Genomic DNA, 18777 nt, shown 5'->3' with positions numbered 1-18777 from the left:
TTTAACATATGTGTCAACGATCTGGAAATTGGAACCACAAGTGAGCTGATTAAATTTTTAGATGACACAAAACTATTCAAAATAGTTAAAAACAGATGCGGACTGTGAAAAATTGTAGGAAGACCTTAGGAAACTGGAAGACTGGGCATCCAAATGGCAGATGAAATTTAATGTGGACAAATGCAACGTGATGCTCACTGGGAAGAATAATCCGAATCATAGTTACCTGGTGCTAGGATCCACCTTGGGAGTCAGCACCCAAGAAAAACATCTAGGTGTCATTGTCGACAATACTCTTTTAAGAAACAAGTTTTTAAGCAGGACGAAACCCAAGGTTACACATTGTTACAAACCTCTGTAGCATAGCAGCACATACATACCTGTTTGATCTGTTCAGCTATTAGACAGCCAACAATTTTCTTCTCATTGGAAACATACAGGTAGGTCACTGTTTTATTTGGACAGCTCAAGGTGGTCTGTTTGAATCCTAATTCATTATCGACAAGCTCACGCACTTCTTCTGCCTAGAAAAAGCCAGGATTGATGTCAGTAAAAAATAAAAAGTCTGAGACATAACCGGTAGTCAAAGACTGAATCACAGACCCAGAGTCAAAAACTTATTCCAAGCAAGCAACTACAATGCTCCAATATACAATCAGAGGAAAACAAACCTCCATTTCTCTAGCTTTACATTCAGCAAAGTTCTGCAACCTTATTCAATATCTACCATACTCTCTTCAGGCCTTAGACATGTTTCTCCATTCCTTTAACACAGAAGTTGGCAACCTGTGGCCTGCCAGCGGCTCGTCATTTAATTTTATGCGGCCTGTGAGACCATGGGAAGCATATACAGAATGGCCTGCATAAATGTCATTAACCAAAGTTTTGTTGTCAGTAGAACCATGGAAGGATACAACAATGGGCCAAGACTTGTTTGACAGTATTAACAACCGCTTGGAAAGATAGAAGTAGAGGGTAAAAGATCATTCTAGTAATAATTTAATGTTCACTCAATCATCACGTTATATGGTGCATTTGTTAATTTTCTGTGTGTGGCTTGCTACATATACTACTGACATTCACGTGGACCTCTTGCATATAAAGATGGCCTACCCCTGCTTTAACAGCATATCCTTTCAGCCATGTTTGTCTATCCCTATTATACACTGTACATCTTATGTTTGCTTTGGATCGTTTGTCTCCTCTCTTTCCAATCCCGATTTTATCTCCTGTCCATTCCCGTGTTTTTATTTTCTGAACCCAAAGCCATGTGCTCTAAATCTTGCTTTTAAGTTTCAGGCACTACTATGAAGCAGCAGGAAACAGAGCAGTTCTTATTCCTTGACGTGCTCTGCAGTACCATCTGAACAGTGAACGGATGCCAGATTCAGGGAGCACAGTTTAGAAGGAATATTCTCTGCTAAAGAGACTCATCATAAACATTTTAGGAAGGATTACAAAATAGTACCATATTTTAAAAAGCAAAAATATTATTATTTTTTTTTTGTTACATTTGTACCACGCGCTTTCCCACTCATGGCAGGCTCAATGTGGCTTACATGGGGCAATGGAGGGTTAAGTGACTTGTCCAGAGTCACAAGGAGCTGCCTGTGCCTGAAGTGGGAATCGAACTCAGTTCCTCAGGACCAAAGTCCACCACCCTAACCACTAGGCCACTCCTCCACTCCATTTTAGGGTCCCAAAATGTTTTTAAACATGTATAATGACCCAGAGTGTACATTACAGGGCACTGCCTAGGTGCTGAGGGCATAAGGCAAGAAGTGCATGGAGGAACGGTTTGCTATATGGATATGTATACAAATAGCACAGCTGAAAACCCTGCAGAATGAGTGCCTTATGTAGTAGGGTGATGCAAAAGAAAGGTAACCCTCTACAGATTTTTGCTGTTTTCTCAGCAACCACTTGGAATTTCAACGTGAAACTTTATAGCTTTATTTGCTTTTACTCTCTATGTTTACATGCCGAGTGGGATGAAATTATCTTTAAACATGGTTAAGTTACAGACTTTTTAGAATGACCAGTGATTTTCATGAATTCAAAAATGTTTGCACTGTAAAACTACCATTATTTGTGAAAAAAGGGGGTACCAGCTTACTGTTAATGATGTCACAGTGATGTAGACTTTTGTAAACAATAATTTGAATAATTTATATTTGATATGATCATTTATAATTTCTTTAAATGCATTTAGGATTGGAATGGCAATCATGAGCAAGATGTCAAAAGCGGACAAAATGAGTATCCATACACTGCATGTTTTGGAGCAAAGGCGATAGTGACTGCATATCATCTCAAGAAATGGAAGCTCAACACTGTGAAGAAAAGTTGTTGGTGTGACTGCAAAATTCTGACATATCATTAACTATCATTTGAATGACGTTATTTTACTGTGTTTTAGCTTGAACATTTTTAATGCGCAAAAATTACTAGGTAGCAACGCTAAGATGTTAATAACATCAACATAAGATAATTAAATGTTTAATAGTAATACGTAAGTATGATGACTAAATAAGTACATACAATTTCTCATTGAAATTCAAAGCAGTTGCTGAGAAAACTGCAAAAAACTGTAAGGGTTATTCCCAGTGCCACTACTTTAAGCAATAACATTTTACCTTTGTCTGATCTCAGTGGTTGTCAGGCAGAGCAACACCTGATCTTGGACATTCTAACCTCCTTCAGAAAGAGGGAATAGCTAGTGCTACCATATTGCAATTAGAGTGAAGGAACTGTATTAGTGGGAAACTTCCCTGAGAGTAAAACCATGTTGGCTTTTGCCTTCCCAGGCTCTGACTTTATGCATTAGGGAACAGCCCCTTCAAGCCTACGTCTTAGCTTTATAACCCAATAGTTATAAGGTTGGTATATTAAAGTCAAGGAGTAACCCAGAAGCATATAGGTGATAGAAAGCCGCTTAAGCAACTGTCCTATTGTTGTATGAGGAAACGGGGAACCCTTTGCATCCCTTATGAAATACTGAGAAGAAAGGAGAGCTTGGGCTAGCTATAAAATTCTTCCAGCAAGGTGACCTGTTATTCATCTCATTTGCTGGTGGTCCAGATCATGCACTGGGCTGAAGGAGAAATTTTACTTTCTGAAGCTACTGTGTCCAGCAGAATCTGCACCTAATCTGCATCAAAGTCTTAGAGTCCCTGAGCTTCTTAGCAGCTGTCATCTGAACTGTAAGTTAACACTGAACGGAACTGTATATATCCCCTGCCACCCCAGTAGTAGGCATCAGCTTGAAAGGACAGTGGGACTTTTCTTGGAGCTAAGGAGTTAAAGGTGTCAAACATCAGAAACATTATAAATAATTAAGTTGCCACTTATTGCCTCATGTATTTGATTCTGCCTCTGCTGCATTGTATTTGCTGCCTGAAGAGAGTTGAGTAAGCAGTTGGTTCACAACACAACCTTTGGAGTGGACTGGCTTATTGAGAGAATGGAATAGCATGAACTGTGTGCAAGTTGCTTACAGCCTCCTAGAGGGATCCGGTCCAGGAGTTATCCACTTTCTAGATGCACACTAGGTGACTGCCTCTGTTACACACATCCAGATGTATTTTGTCTAGGATGTATAATTTACAAGTATGGATACACACAGGGTAGGAACCTCTGTATTAATCCTTCAAAAATTTCACCTGTGAGATTAACTAAAGAAAAAGAGGAACAAATTCTCATTTGTATTTTATTGCTCAGGCCCAATACTGGTCATTTTGATGAATAGCTGTTCTGACCAAGAAGAGGGAGAGGGATTATGCTCTCCCCCTGAATGTAAGGATATGAAAGATTATGAATTTAAACTAACTGTGACTGAAAAGATTTCTATGCAAGGCCAGAAAGTATTCAGTCCCCTATCAACGGTTCTCCATTTTACTGGATGTATACTTAGCGACTCTCCTTGGACAAGAAGGGCAGTGCAAGCAAGCTGACATTCGGGGCAGAACAAAGTTTTGATGTCTGAACTGCATAAAATGAGAATAAATAGTGAGACAGGGTCTGAGATATCCCCAGTTTTGGTTCCCTATGCAGCCTTTGCGGTGTGCATGCCACCAGCTGCACCATTACATAACCGTGCAACATTACATGAACTGCCCTTTAAGATTTGCCAAATGATCTGAATGGAACAATACTGGAGCTCAGTGAGCCATTGGTCTGACCTAGCATGGCATTTACTTCTTGTTCCACTATGGAAAGCAGGAAAGCTTTGCCCTATTGCAATTTATACATGTTTATTAAACAAAACAAACAACTTTGGATGACAAATGTCAATGATCTCTTATTGAAAGCTGAAATAAGGTAATTGTATTAGATTGTCTTTCAAAAATATTAACCTATAGGAGGTTCTGAATGCAGCATACATTCTCCATACCTAAAATTAAGAAAAAGCATTTAAAGAACTGCACAGGAAAGAATCAGTTTAAAAAGATAAACAAAGGTAAAGAAAATAACCTATAGAGGATATTGTAACAGACTGCAGCATGTGCTGTTCATTCTTGAAAAGATGGTTTTCCATTAAAAAAATAAGTTAATTTCTTTCATTAGTAGTCCATTAAGTTCAACATTTTCCCATATTTTGAACCAGTAGGCATTTACAAATTTCCCAGATCTCCCCTCAGTGCAGTTTGGGTAAAGAGAGACTAGAATTACATCAGAAAAATCCAGGCAACGTATATTATTGTTCTTTAATATCCCCAGTGAAAACAAAGAATAAGCCTCTCTCATACTGCACCTTTGAAGAGCCCACAAATATGAAGGAAAATCAGCTGTGCAAGGGATTGTGACAACCACAGCTTCCTCCACACTTCCAGCTCTCTAAAGACGGGCAGGGTACGAAATGTTTATGAAACCACCACCATCTGATGAATTCTATCATTATTACATTTAAAGCAAAAAAAGTGGGGGCTGAAAAGTGCTGACTCTTTTTCATAGCCACAAATGCATTAGCAAAACCCACCCAGCTCACTTGAAGAATTAGAATAAGAAGAAGCCAAATCAGATTTTCTGTTACAGTGGGATCACTGTTTTAGTTAAGAAAACCAACAACAGATGATATAAAGATAATAAAAGATCCAATGAATATAGTTGCATTGTTGATTGTCTGTTATATGGAAAAACTTAATTAATAAAAGATGGAATGGTTTGCGAAAAGATTACCCAAGATGGGGCTACTTTCCTTTAAAAAAAAAAAAAGATTGGGTGTGGGGGGCAATTTAATATTATAAATACATAGCCAGGGGCCCCTGGTTTACCACAATTCCACAGTAAGGACTGGATATTCCTGTCCCTTGCCATGGGGACTGGTCAGTATCTGCAGTCTCACCACATGGACAAATCCATGGAGAATTGGTACAGCGCCAGGCCAAATGAGTGGTGGCTCTGAGCACCTATAAGCAAGGCACTCCTTTGCTGTTCCACCCACCCCGCCAAAATCCTCTCAGGCCAGTTCAGGGGCTCAAAGGATGACAGTGGTACTATATCTGCCCACATCCTCCCCTGTCCTGATTTGTCCATGATATATAACATGACATTTGAAGCCAAGACGGGCAAGAGATGACTCTACCCAATGTGTTATACTGCTGTAGTGTTCCTCCAAGGCCTGAACCCTTGGGGGTAGGGTCAGTGATAATCTTGGGAGGGAGGTCTTACTGGTGGTGGTGGCAACATTGGGGGGGGGGGGGGAGGGTTTACAAAAGAAATAGATAGGGTAATGTAGAGGTGGAGATGGTGCAAGATTTGTCTGGGAAGCAAAGAGAAAATGAAGGGTTCATTAGGAGAGCGGGGACAGGGGAGTAGAGCACGAAGTGAAAGAGTGAATGTGTCGCGTGCTCGAGGACCTTGGCATACTGTCAGGCTTCTTCCCCGGGAGCACTGGGTTCGTGAGCCCATGGGCCACTACCGTGGAGCGGCAGTGGCAGGCAAGATCACCTCCAAGGTAGAGATGAGACAAAACTGGACCGGAACCCCGGACTGGAGTTCTACACCGGAATACACAGAACTGGAACGCACCGGACGGGTGCGCACTGGAGTGGAGCCCGCTGGACTGGAACACACTGGAGGGCCCCACAGGACTGGAACATACAGGAGTGAAACCCGCTGGACTGGAACACACTGGACCTAGGCTTCACCTACGCTTGACCACCTTTCCCCGAGGGTTGAGCCCTCAGGTTCTGGCAGCCGGTAGGACTTACAGGAAAACCTGGAACTGGAACTTGCAAGCAGGAACAGCAGGAATGAAGATCCAGGAGTGCCCCCTGGCACCTAGGCACAGGCAAGGCCGACAGGCAGGGACTGTCCGGGTTCTGGCAGTCGGCAGGTTTAAACACAATGACTAGTAAACTGTACCTAGGCTAATAGAAACGCTATACCCAGGCAAACCAGTCATACACAAGAAACATACACAGAGCACACTCAGGAGACTTGAAAGCTATACACCAGCTAACAACAAAGCTGTGCCCAAGCTAACAAGTCATGCACTGGAAACAAACACAGAGCACTAGCAAAGCTATACACAGGCTAACAAGCCACACGGTGCCTAAGCTGGCTAGTCTAAACAAACACAGAGCACTCTATACACCAGGGCCCTAAATGAAATGCAAAGGCCCCGGCCGTAGTCTCTAAGTGATTAATAAAGCCCTTCCACACCAGAGGTACAGCTGCAGCAATCACCTTGCATCCAAACAGAGGCTTGACCCACAGAGAAGTCAGCCCAGCGGGATCCATCTTGGATACTGGCATAGAGGAGTCGGCGGCAGCCATCTTGGAAAAGGCATAGCCCACACAGGTGAGGTTCAGTAGGGCAATCAGCACACAGAGCCAGAGAGAAACTAAGACAGAGACAGACACAGAGACAAGCAGAAGCCAGCACAGCCACTGACTCCCAGAAACAGGGTAAGTCTGAGGGTGGTCACGGCCACAGACGTAACAGAATGCTGGGGGCGTGGGAGAGGTGTGTGTGGGGGTGGGGGGGGGAGGTAGGGTTGAACAGTGAGGAGATTAGAGATATTGCACTGTGTGGAGGGAGGGAATACAGTGAGAGGTTCTAGAAGAGGTATGGGAGAGATCTAAAGGGGTACAGGAAGGTGGGTAGAGGCAGTGAGGGGATTTGAGGTTGGGAATGAGGTGGTGTTGTGTAGCTTTAAGGGGGATTGAAGGTGGTAAGCAGAAAGTGTGAATGAGGGTGTCAGAGCAGCTCTAGGCAGGACAGGATTAAAACTTTTGATGGAACCCAGGTAAAAAAGCAGCAAGTTGAGCCCTGCATACTTATAAATATGGTTAAAAGCTGCCCAAAACCAGGTCCTATGTGTATTATGATTGCAAGGGGAGAAACAGTGGGCAGTACTTCTTACCTATTAACTCCAGCCAACTGCAGGACAACGTATAGGGGGATAGGAAGAACAGACCGACACTCTGGACTGTGATGGCTGTTTGCTTTTTCCAAACATCAAATGGACTGGAAAAATTCCTCATTTTTAGGTATAACTTGTCTGGAATGTTTTTACGTTTGGGGAGCGTGCCAGGTGCCCTTGACCTGGATTGGCCACTGTCGGTGACAGGATGCTGGGCTAGATGGACCTTTGGTCTTTCCCAGTATGGCACTACTTATGTACTTATGTACTTATGTACTTCTGCCAGCAACTGACTCACCAGAACATAATTCTGCCTTGACAGCCACTGAACTGGTACATCTGCAAGAGCCTCTCCTAAATATCTGGGGCCATTACAAACATGTGCCTAGCCTTAATCCTACCCTGGCTCCGATGGATAAAGATAACCCTTGTGTCTCAAGTGCCACCCCTTTTCTATAGGGGGCCACATTTTGTACGTTGTAACATTCAGAGGGCCAAAACACACGTATGAACTCATATTCTCTTTCTGAGAATCACATATGTGCCTCTTGCCTTCACCCATTCTCTCTCTTGTGCCCCTCCCCGCCTTCACCCATTCTCTCTCATATGCAAACCCCCCTCTTGCAACTCTTTGGTCCATTTTTATATCATTTGAGGATAAAGTAGCAAAGGATGAAAAAGCTGAAAAAAAATGAAGAGGCCTGTTTTGTTTTAGTTGGACTCATTGTGCCTCACCTGGCTTCAGTTGCAAAGTCATCTGGCGAGATTCCTTCCACAACTCCTCTACTGCGAGCTTGAGCCACACAGCGCTGGATGTTTGAGTTGGTCTCATGGTATCAAGTCTTGCGAGACTTGAAACTGCGGGACCAACCTGAACTTCCGGCACCATGCGGCTCAAGCTCGCTGTTAAGAAGTTGCGGCAGGGAAGCAGAGAGGTTGGAGGAATCTGCGTTTCTACTGAGCTTCTGCAGGCCAGGGAAACTAAGTTGGTAGGCCGGGTTTTGGCCCACGGTCCTTGGGTTGGCAAGACTGGTGTAGATGGTCTCTTGAATGGGGCACCTCTAAACCAAATGCATCTATCCCTGCTGATTCCACTGCAGAGCTACAGGTGAAGCAAAAGCTGACACTATGTATTCTCCAGGACTGCCACCAGAACTTTGGAGCACCCCACCAGTCCACAGTAAACTTAAAGGCTGCAATGCTCAGGACCTAGACCCCTGGGTGCAAAGAACTGTTGTTTTTATGTTATATGGAAAAGCTGCTGTTACAATGCCTGAGAGCACTCGTACTGCCTTTCCCTGCGAGAAGTGGAAAATCAGTGGTCAAAGCTAAAGGCTGCTATAAATATGGCAACTGATATTTATGCAAGGAAAGTAAACAAAAACAGGAGAAACAGGAAGCCTATATGGTTCTCCAAACAAGTAGCTGAAAAAAGAGCAAAGGATGATTTGTTCAAGAAATACAAAAGAACGCAACGAGAGGATCACAGAAAAGATTATCTGATTAAACTCAAAGAAGCAAAGAGGGAAATACGACTAGCAAAAGCACAAGAAAAAATAGCTAAAGATGTAAACAGAGGTAATAATACCTTTTTCAGATATATTGGAGAAAGGAGAAAAGATAGGAATGGAATTGCAAGACTGAAAGATAATGAGAATGGCTATGAGGAGAGTGAAGAGGATAAAGCAAACGGTGTTCACGGAGGAAAATCCTGGAGGACTGCGGTCGGCTGCCGAGGGAACGTCTGGGAATGGAGTAGATATTGAGCCGTTTACGGAAGAAAGAGTTTATAAACAGTTTGAGAATCTGAAGGTGGACAAAGCTATGGGCCGGATGGGATACATCCCAGGATACTGAGGGAGATCAGAGAGGTCCCGGTGGAACCTCTTAAAGATTTATTTAATAGATCTTTAGAGATGGGAGATGTTCCGCGAGATTGGAGACGAGCGGATATGGTCCCTCTTCACAAAAGTGAAGACAGGGAAGAAGTGGGAAACTACAGACTGGTAAGTCTCACGTCGGTGGTAGGAAAAAATAATGGACTCCCAGTTCACTTGATGTAATTCGCTTTGAACTCTATGGTTTTTTTTTTAGCAGACTATAAGAGATGTGATGTAATGTAATGTTCTCTATCTCCACCTAATGGTTGATGGGCATAAAAGACTGCACGTTTTGGAATGGTCCGGGGGGTACTAAGGAAGCAAACTAATTTCTTACCCTATGCTAACTACTGTTATTGAAATGTGACAAAATACAAGAATAATCTTAAAGGAGTGCTTTTCCACTTCTATAAGTGATTTATAGAAGTGGAAAAACACTCCTTTTTTTAAAAAAAAGTTAAATCTTTTTGATTCTTTCTTGTTTTTTGTCACGTTTAAACATTGATCCAGAAATTGTATGCAAATAGAGCTTTAACGCTTGACTTGAAAGAGTTTTTTTATGCCTGTGATAAGAGATTACTCTGGTAAAGTTCTTTTCAACCTGTAAACCTGTGCAACGGGTGGCGGTCAGAGTACTGAGGCTTTTTCCTTTTCAGGAATTTTTGTACTCCATGAGCATTGTTTGAAGTTTGGAAAGTACTTTTGGCTTAGTATATGGGAGAGTATGTTGAGAATCAGTGTAATATTTGACTCTTTCATCCTCTATTAGTGAACATTTGAAGAGCTAATATAGAACAATATTTTAGCTTCTCCCATAATGTTTCCTGCAATAATCTATAAAAATAAGCTCCGTATTTGATACAAACCTAGGTTTTTAATGTTCATGTTCTGCAAAAGGCCAATTCTGGTCATGGAAAAATAGAATTCCTGTGTGCCTAGATACAGCCTTGTAAATATCTTGTGGCTTCATAGTGATCCACAATATGTAAGTGGAACTAATGTTTTGTAATAGATTTCACACACATACTCTTAAAAATGGAAAAGGTAAAAACAAAACAAAAAACACAACAGATCTCTGTACCTTTTTTATGGCATATTTGGGATCATCTGGTTGGATCATTATAATTTTTCCATCCCAAAATTTGGCCACAATATGTTCTTTCTTCCATCCCTGAAACATAAAACCCTTTCTTTAAAGGAAGAAAACTATTATTGCACTGCAGGCACGTAACAATAATTAGAAATCATAAATATCATTCACTATTTTTCCTGCTCTCCCCTCAAAAGTTTCTCCCTTATGTTTTGTCTATGGACTTCTCACAGGAGTTAATTTACCAACAAGTAAGGAAAAGATGTGCCTGTGGGCAGCTGCCCTGCTGAAGAGTCTCTTATTTTAAATCAGCAGTTCCAGCATCATGCCATATTGGAGGGGAAGGGAGCTGCTGGTTGTGCACATGCCCAAGGTGGTGGTTGGGAGGCGGGAAATACTGCTGGGCAGACTTGTACGGTCTGTGCCCTGAAAAAGGCAGGTACAAATCAAGGTAATGTATACACATATGAGTTTATCTTGTTGGGCAGACTGGATGGACCATGCAGGTCTTTTTCTGCCGTCATCTACTATGTTACATGCCCAAGGGTGTATAAATCTACCACTGACCTCTTATCCACGAGCAGCAAAGCATAGCTTCCAGCATTTCCTTTATTTACTTTAAAATGAGGCTCAACAAATTTTTATTAAATTAGGAGTCAGTCCAAAAAAGTAGGTGCTAGCAGCCAAGACACATCTCGCTTTGCCTTCCCCACCCATCCAATACTGACTAGTGATTTTTTTTTTTTTTGCATGGGGAAGGGGAGGCGGGGATGAATCCCCTATCAGATCAGTAGTAGCTCTTTTAGAAACTGATTTACTAAGGCTCTTTTTCTTTGCCCACAAACACAGATTAGGAACTTTAGTAAACAGAAGCCAGCAATCTCCCCATGCTGTCAGTTGTGCGACAGTACTGCCTTGACAGGTGAAGCAAAAAGGCAATTGCTGTTTCACATATCACCATGGCCTCAGTCCCCACTCATTTCTCTCTCTCATACACCATCTGCCTCCAGCCTTCAACCAAACTCTTTCATAACCACCCCCCTCCCAACCTTCAACCTGTTTCTCTCGCTCTCATAAGTCACTCCCAGGCAACTAATGAATTTGGGAGTCTGCCATTTATTGCCGTTATCTTGATATTCACAAAGCTGTGTCTCCTGGCTTTACACTGTGTTTTGCTTCTCTATAAACTTGAGCCGTGTGGTGTAGTAAGTTATGCCCTGCACCAAGGAAAAAAGTTAAACCAGGTAAAGCCAATTAAGGGTTTTTTTTTTTTTTTTTAATTGCCTGGTAGCTGCAGGGGAGCCCAGGAGCTTGGGGACCTGCAAATACTGGGTGGGGTCCTGTAGGAATAAGCCACAAGCCACATCCACTGGATGGTAAAAGCAGGAATTGGGGCAGCAGAGCCAAGCTCCATACAACCAGGTGTGGTCTGGGGACTGGATAGCCTGGAACAGCTCTGTCTCTTAGGCTCTTGACCTCCCTTCCCCCACATTTTTCAAACTTAGTGGGTATGACTAGTTCTTTCTGGGGAGAGCAGATTTCAGCCTCAAAACCAACCGCTTTTTCAGAGAAGCCACCTTTTAGAGATAGTCTGCCTGCAGATTACAGCTCTGTCTCTTAGGCTTAGTCCCTCCCACCCTTCCCTGCTACCCACCCACCCCTAGAGTGACATCTCTTAAATAGCCTCCCTACAGCCAAATTATCACTACTGACCTCTTCCAACTACATCTATTCCTAATTCATCACCTTCCCCCAGTAGCCCAGCCTACCAGTTTCACCCATTCCAACATTCCAGTGTTCCAGCAATCCAATTTTGCATGGACATGTCCCCTATACACACTCTCTTCCTGATGCTGTCCCTTCCCAACCTACTTCTTAACCCAAAAACACTTTGCACTGCTGCTACACTTTACCCTCCCCTTACCCTCATCACCTCACCTTCTCTCCTTTCCCCTTCCTTCCTCCTTAGCCCTCAACCTTCAACATTTCTTTCCTGCTGTTGACCCATCTCCATTCCTCCTATGCACATCCCGCCTTCGTTGCCCTACCTCCCCTACCCTTCTTCATATTCTCTTACTCCTTCTCCTACTATCCGCAGGGGACATCAATCCCAATCCAGGTCCCCCACACCAATCCTCATCCTATCTATGCAGACCACTCCGGAATGTCTCCAACCTCATTTCCATTCCCCTCCTCTCCCCTCCCCTTCTCGTGCGCCCTATGGAATGCCCGATCTGTCTGTAACAAACTCTCCTTTACCCATGACCTCTTCATCTCCCATTCTCTCCAACTCCTCACCCTAACTGAAACCTGGCTCACCCCTGACGACTCTGCCTCAGTCACGGCCCTATGCCATGGAGGTTATCTCTTCTCCCATTCTCCTTGCCCAGTTGGCCGCGGTGGCGGCGTCGGGTTACTACTTTCGCCCTCCTGCAGTTTTCAACCTCTCCTCCTACCGCAGTCTCACTGCTTCTCATCCTTTGAAGTTCACTCCGTCTATTCTACCCGCTGCCACTCAGAGTTGCAGTCATTTACCGCCCCCCTGATGCCTGGCTCTCCGTTTTTCTTGAGCCCTCATCCCCATCCCTCATTCTTGGAGACTTTAACATACACACTGATAACCCATCCAACTCATACGCTTCTCAGGTCCTCACTCTAACCTCCTCCTTCAACCTCCAACTGAGCTCCACCACCCCTACTCACCAATCTGGCCATTGTCTTGACCTCGTCCTTTCCTCTACCTGCTCACCCTCCAATTTCTGCGCCTCAGCTCTTCCTCTCTCTGACCATCACCTGATCACCTTCACACTTCATCAACCTCCCCCGCAGTCCCGCCCAACACTAACCACTACTTCCAGGAATCTCCAGGCTGTCGACCCTCCCACCTTATCCTCTATTATCTCTAATCTCCTCCCTTCCATCATGTCCTCCGAGTCTGTCGACAAGGCTGTCTCCGCTTACAATGCCACTCACCCTTGCACCATCCATCTCCCGTCCCACAAGGCGTACTAATCCCCAGCCCTGGCTGACCCCTTGCATCCGTTACCTTCGCTCCTGCGCCCGATCTGCTGAACGCCTATGGAGGAAATCTGGTATCCATTCAGATTTCCTTCATTACAAATTCATGCTATCCTCCTTCCAGTCCTCCCTTTTCCTTGCCAAACAGGACTATTACACCCAATTGACCAATTCTCTCAGCGCCAACCCTCGTCGTCTCTTCGCCACCCTTAACTCCCTCCTCAAAGTGCCCTCCACTCCCACCCCCCTCACTCTCACCTCAATCACTGGCTGACTACTTCCGCAACAAGATGCAAAAGATCAAACTTGAGTTCACTACCAAGCCACCTCTTCCTCTTCACCCTTCAACCCTCTCCCTCAACCAACCAACCCAGGCCTCTTTCTCCTCCTTTCCTATCACCGAGGAGGAAACCGCCCGCCTTCTCTCCTCCTCGAAATGCACCACTTGTTCCTCTGATCCCATCCCCACCAACTTACTTAACACCATCTCTCATACTGTCACCCCCTCCATCTGTCATATCCTCAACCTCTCTCTCTCCACTGCAATTGTCCCTGACACCTTCAAGCACGCCGTAGTCACACCTCTCCTCAAAAAACCATCACTTGACCCTACCTGTCCCTCCAACTACCGCCCCATCTCCCTCCTACCCTTCCTTCTCCAAAATACTTGAGCGTGCTGTTCACAGCCGCTGCCTTGATTTTCTCTCCTCTCATGCCATCCTCGATCCGCTTCAATCCGGTTTTCGCCCTCTACACTCGACAGAAACAGCACTCTCTAAAGTCTGTAATGACCTGTTCCTTGCCAAATCGAGAGGCCACTACTCCATCCTCATCCTCCTGGATCTATCCGCCACTTTTGACACTGTCAATCATGATTTACTTCTTGCCACACTGTCCTCATTTGGGTTCCAGGGTTCTGTCCTCTCCTGGTTCTCCTCCTCTCTCTCCCACCACACCTTCAGAGTACACTCTCTTCCTCCACCCCCATCCCGCTCTCTGTTGGAGTTTCCCAGGGATCTGTCCTTGGACCCCTTCTTTTTTCAATCTACACCTCTTCCCTGGGCTCACTGATCTCATCTCATGGTTTCCAGTATCATCTTTATGCTGATGACACCCAGCTGTATCTCTCCACACCAGACATCACCGCGAAGACCCAGGCCAAGGTATTGGCCTGCTTATCCGACATTGCTACATGGATCCAACCGTCACCTGAAACTGAACATGTCCAAGACCGAGCTTATCGTCTTTCCACCAAAACCCACTTCTCCTCTTCCTCCACTCTCTATCTCAGTTGATGGCACCCTCATCCTCCCCATCTCATCTGCCCGCAACCTCGGAGTCATCTTCGACTCCTCCCTCTCCTTCTCTGTGCACATCCAGCAGATAGCCAAGACCTGTCGCTTCTTTCTCTTTAACATCAGCAAAATTCGCCCTTTCCTCTCTGAGCACACCACCCGTACTCTCGTCCACGCTCTCATTACCTCTCGCCTTGACTACTGCAACCTACTCCTCACTGGCCTCCCACTTAGCCATCTATCCCCCCTTCAATCCGTTCAGAACTCTGCTGCACGTTTTATATTCCGCCTGAACCGATATACTCATATCACCCTTCTCCTCAGGTCACTTCACTGGCTTCCAATCAGATACTGCATACAGTTCAAGCTTCTCCTTCTTACCTACAAATGCACTCAGTCTGCAGCCCCTCATTATCTCTCTACCCTCATTTCCCCTTACGTTCTCGCTCGTAACCTCCGCTCACAGGACAAATCCCTCCTCTCAGTACCCTTCTCCACCACCGCCAACTCCAGGCTCCGCTCATTCTGCCTCGCCTCACCCTATGCTTGGAATAAACTTCCTGAGCCCTTACGCCAAGCCCCCTCCCTACCCATCTTCAAATCTTTGCTCAAAGCCCACCTCTTCAATGTTGCTTTCGGCACCTAACCTTTATACCTTTCAGGAAATCTAGACTGCCCCAATTTGACTGCCCCAATTTGACTGACTGTACATTTGTCCTTTATATTGTAAGCTCCTTGAGCAGGGGCTGTCCTTCTATGTTAAATTGTACAGCGCTGCGTAACCCTAGTAGCGCTTTAGAAATGTCAAGTAGTAGTAGTAGTAGTAGTAGTCCAGCTGCAGCCAGCAGAGTGGCGAGCTAGGCCAGGGACCAGAAGCACTAGACAGCATGATCTACCATCTGCTGAGGTAGAGAAAATACTGGATCTTTTCAGGCAGCACCCCAGCTAAATATCAGATCTTTTCTCTACCTCCACCTGCTGGTAGGCGGGAATAACACCCACTTGTGCAGAACACTGTAGCTAGATGCTAAGGAATTTCTTTTTATGCAATTATAAAAGTACTCACGTAAACAGAAACTGGTACAAAAAAGTTGTCATCATTCAAACAGATAAGAACTTTTATTTACTTAAATAAAAATTGTTCTGACAATATGGGACAGAACTAATGTTGTGACGAATGCTTATTTTCAGGAACAGAATCTGAAGGGCAAGTTACAGTTGTGTTCCCAAGATATAAAGGTCCTACAAACTTAAATATATGATTTTCAGTTTATGCAAGTTGGACAGCTAAAGGTCACGGTGTAGAGGTGGAAAAGCAACTTCATAAGGAAGGAAGCAGTTCCAAGGCCCCTGAGGTTCAAGATTGCAGTTCTGATAAAGTTGGTCAGTTTAGGAGCAGTGTTATAATCCCTGCATCAGTTATGGAGAAACCAACAATAATTTCCTTGGGAACAATCTAGTTTGCAATATCAGACTTGGGTAAGATGCTTATTCCAGAGTTTAATCATTACCTTCTCACGTTATTAAAGAGCAACAAGTTAAGACTCAAGAAACAGATTGTTAGAATTCATTCTGAAACGGTTAAAATGGACCAAATTATTCATAAAATTCAAGATGTTCAAATAGTATTGGTTACTGACTTATTAGCAATATAGTTTAAAATGGAAAATTATTGAATTTCTCAGTTCCATTATAATTGTTATTATACATGGATGACTATAATTTGTTACCTTTTTGAGGACAGCATTCGTTTCCATATTACATATAGTAATTACTCAATCCTCATTTATTTTATTACTACTTAATGCATATTATCCCACATCACTTTTTGTACTGTTAATCACAATAAGTTGATCTATTGGGATAATATGGGATATAAATGAAATAAATAAAGAAATACAGTCAGAACAGTAAACTTGAGGGTGTTAAACTTTCCAAGGTTACAGAAATTATCAGTTAAGGATTTGTCTGAAGTATTACAAATTGCTCATAAAGATCTATCTAGTATTATAAAAACGCATTGTCTTTCTGGAAAGAAAATTATCTCCTCAAGAGATGAGGACGGAATTACTTTAGATTATTTAGAAATTAACCCTGTGGTTAATGAACATGACTTGGCTAATTCTCGGTCTATATTGCTAGTCTCTTTTTCAAGCGTAACTGATAGAGATAAATTACCTTTTTGTTATTGCAAGCATAGGGAGAAACACTTTGTGAATGAGAGAATTCGGATTTATTCGGATGTTTCCAGAAGACACAAAAATGAGGAAGCAATTTTTGCTAATACGGCTGGGTGTATTCCAGTTGGAAGCATCCTTTTTGAAAATTTCCCTGCAAGTATTTAGGGAACTATCAGTCATCTAAATATGTTTTTTTTTTTTTTAATCTTACTCATCTGACTGCATTCTTAGCCCTCAGAAAGACTAAAGTTCAGGACCTTTCCGATGATGTTGATGGGGTTTAGAATAATGCTGAGTATTTAAACTTTCCACGGGTATAGAGAAGCTGTCCGCCATTTTCTGTTCCAGTGAGATTGGAGACGGAGATATTTTACAGGCTTGGGATTGTGTACAGTGTGAAAGATTCCCCTGAAGCAGCTACTATATCTAGCGAAACAGGGCTTCCCTGTCGGGACCTTTCGAATGTCAAAAGAACATATTGAATACGGCTGGACTTTCTAAGCATTCTTACATTGAGATAAGTACTCTTGCCAAGCTTGAATGTATTTGAAAACAGTGTCTCTTATGCATCTGTTTGTTGGGACTAGCAATTTATAAGTCATTTAGTGGAGTTTTTTTGAGACCCATGACTGATAAGGCCTCCTCATTATACAAAAGGCTTGTCCTTTAAGAACGAGGATCAGCCGAGTGACCTGAGGTCTTTTTTTCTCCACTTTGTTGTTACATCAATAGTTTCCCGCAAACACGTTGCATAACGGGTAGGAGAGTGACAGTATTATTGAAAATAGATCCTACTTATTCCGGAATATTATAGTGAGTTTAGAATAATGTCTCACACTTCAGTGTAGTTTTATCAGTTTAGATTTTTGGTATTCAGGTTAAAATTTCTTTTGTATATCCTATTACTATTGGGTTCTTTCCTATTTATTGTGGACTATAACTATATGATGTGCATATAGTTTTTCTTTTCCTTTAAATAATATGATATAAATCATGTTTCATATTTGTATGGCTCTTCTGCACAAGAATAGTTACTTGGTTATTTTTGCTACACTTATAAAAAAAAAAAAAAAGAAAAAAAATTTATGCAAGTTGGAGATGAACTTTAATGGCCATCTGGGAATGACTAGTCAGTCACTGAAATACAGTCATCTATCCCAACCTCCCACATTTCATTTTCAGTGGCCACTCTACATTAGCTCCAGTCCGATCCAGGAGGAACTTTCCCCTTTTCATTAAGACAGATCTGGTTACTCTTGTTTTCTTCCCACCCCATATAGAATGAGAATTTTATGGCTTTTTGTTTTTATTCTTTCAAATGAGGGATCAGAATATTAGCAAAGCACAGCAAAGATCTAAAACAGTGGGCACAGACTTGTATTTTTATACTCTGCAGTCCAATACCTTCCCTTCCAAATACTGCTGTCTTTGTAGCTCTTGGTTCTCTTACCACAAACTTAATCCCCTCCATGAATCTCTGGTGGTACTGCATGTGTTGTGCCTCATCCTCGGGACTTGCAGCTGTGTAGATCATCCCACAGGACCTACAAGTTATGGCTCCAAAATGCTTCTGCCCTGCATCCTTTGGTTAAAAGACACAGTTCAAGCATGAGTTTCCCCTTAAGAAATTAACATTTGTCATTATAAACAAACCTTATAAAACTTCCTTAACTGGTATATACAATCAATCGTGATTATTAAAGTAACACCAGGGATTTTTTTTCCATTCCTGCTATAACTTCTTGTAATGCAAAGGTTTATTTTGAACACTTGACTTTTTGTCTTTTATTCTTGTTGGGTAAAATCATGTGAATATTCTGTAATTAGAGAAACTTTACACCCTTTCACACAAAAACATGCAAATCAGTTATCGGGATCAGTCAGTTCAGGCACTTTCCTGTAAATTCCAAGATGCTACCATATGACACTGTCCATGGGCCCTTT

The 18777-nt window shown here is 43.0% G+C and overlaps 1 protein-coding gene across 1 annotated transcript in view; it reads right to left on the bottom strand.

Annotated features, from left to right (window-relative positions):
* ESCO2 (establishment of sister chromatid cohesion N-acetyltransferase 2) overlaps positions 1-18777 on the bottom strand; it is a 146292-nt gene that overhangs the window by 24474 nt on the left and 103041 nt on the right. Inside the window, exons 8-10 of the mRNA XM_030198671.1 lie at positions 18284-18415; positions 10332-10421; positions 381-524 (exon numbers count right to left, since the gene is read on the bottom strand). Of these exons, the coding sequence (XP_030054531.1) occupies positions 381-524; positions 10332-10421; positions 18284-18415 (366 nt within the window). The remainder of the gene's footprint in view (positions 1-380; positions 525-10331; positions 10422-18283; positions 18416-18777) is intronic.

The sequence above is a fragment of the Microcaecilia unicolor genome, chromosome 3 (genome assembly GCF_901765095.1).
Source record: "Microcaecilia unicolor chromosome 3, aMicUni1.1, whole genome shotgun sequence".
NCBI lineage: Eukaryota > Metazoa > Chordata > Amphibia > Gymnophiona > Siphonopidae > Microcaecilia > Microcaecilia unicolor.
This window is presented reverse-complemented; position numbering and strand designations above follow the sequence as displayed.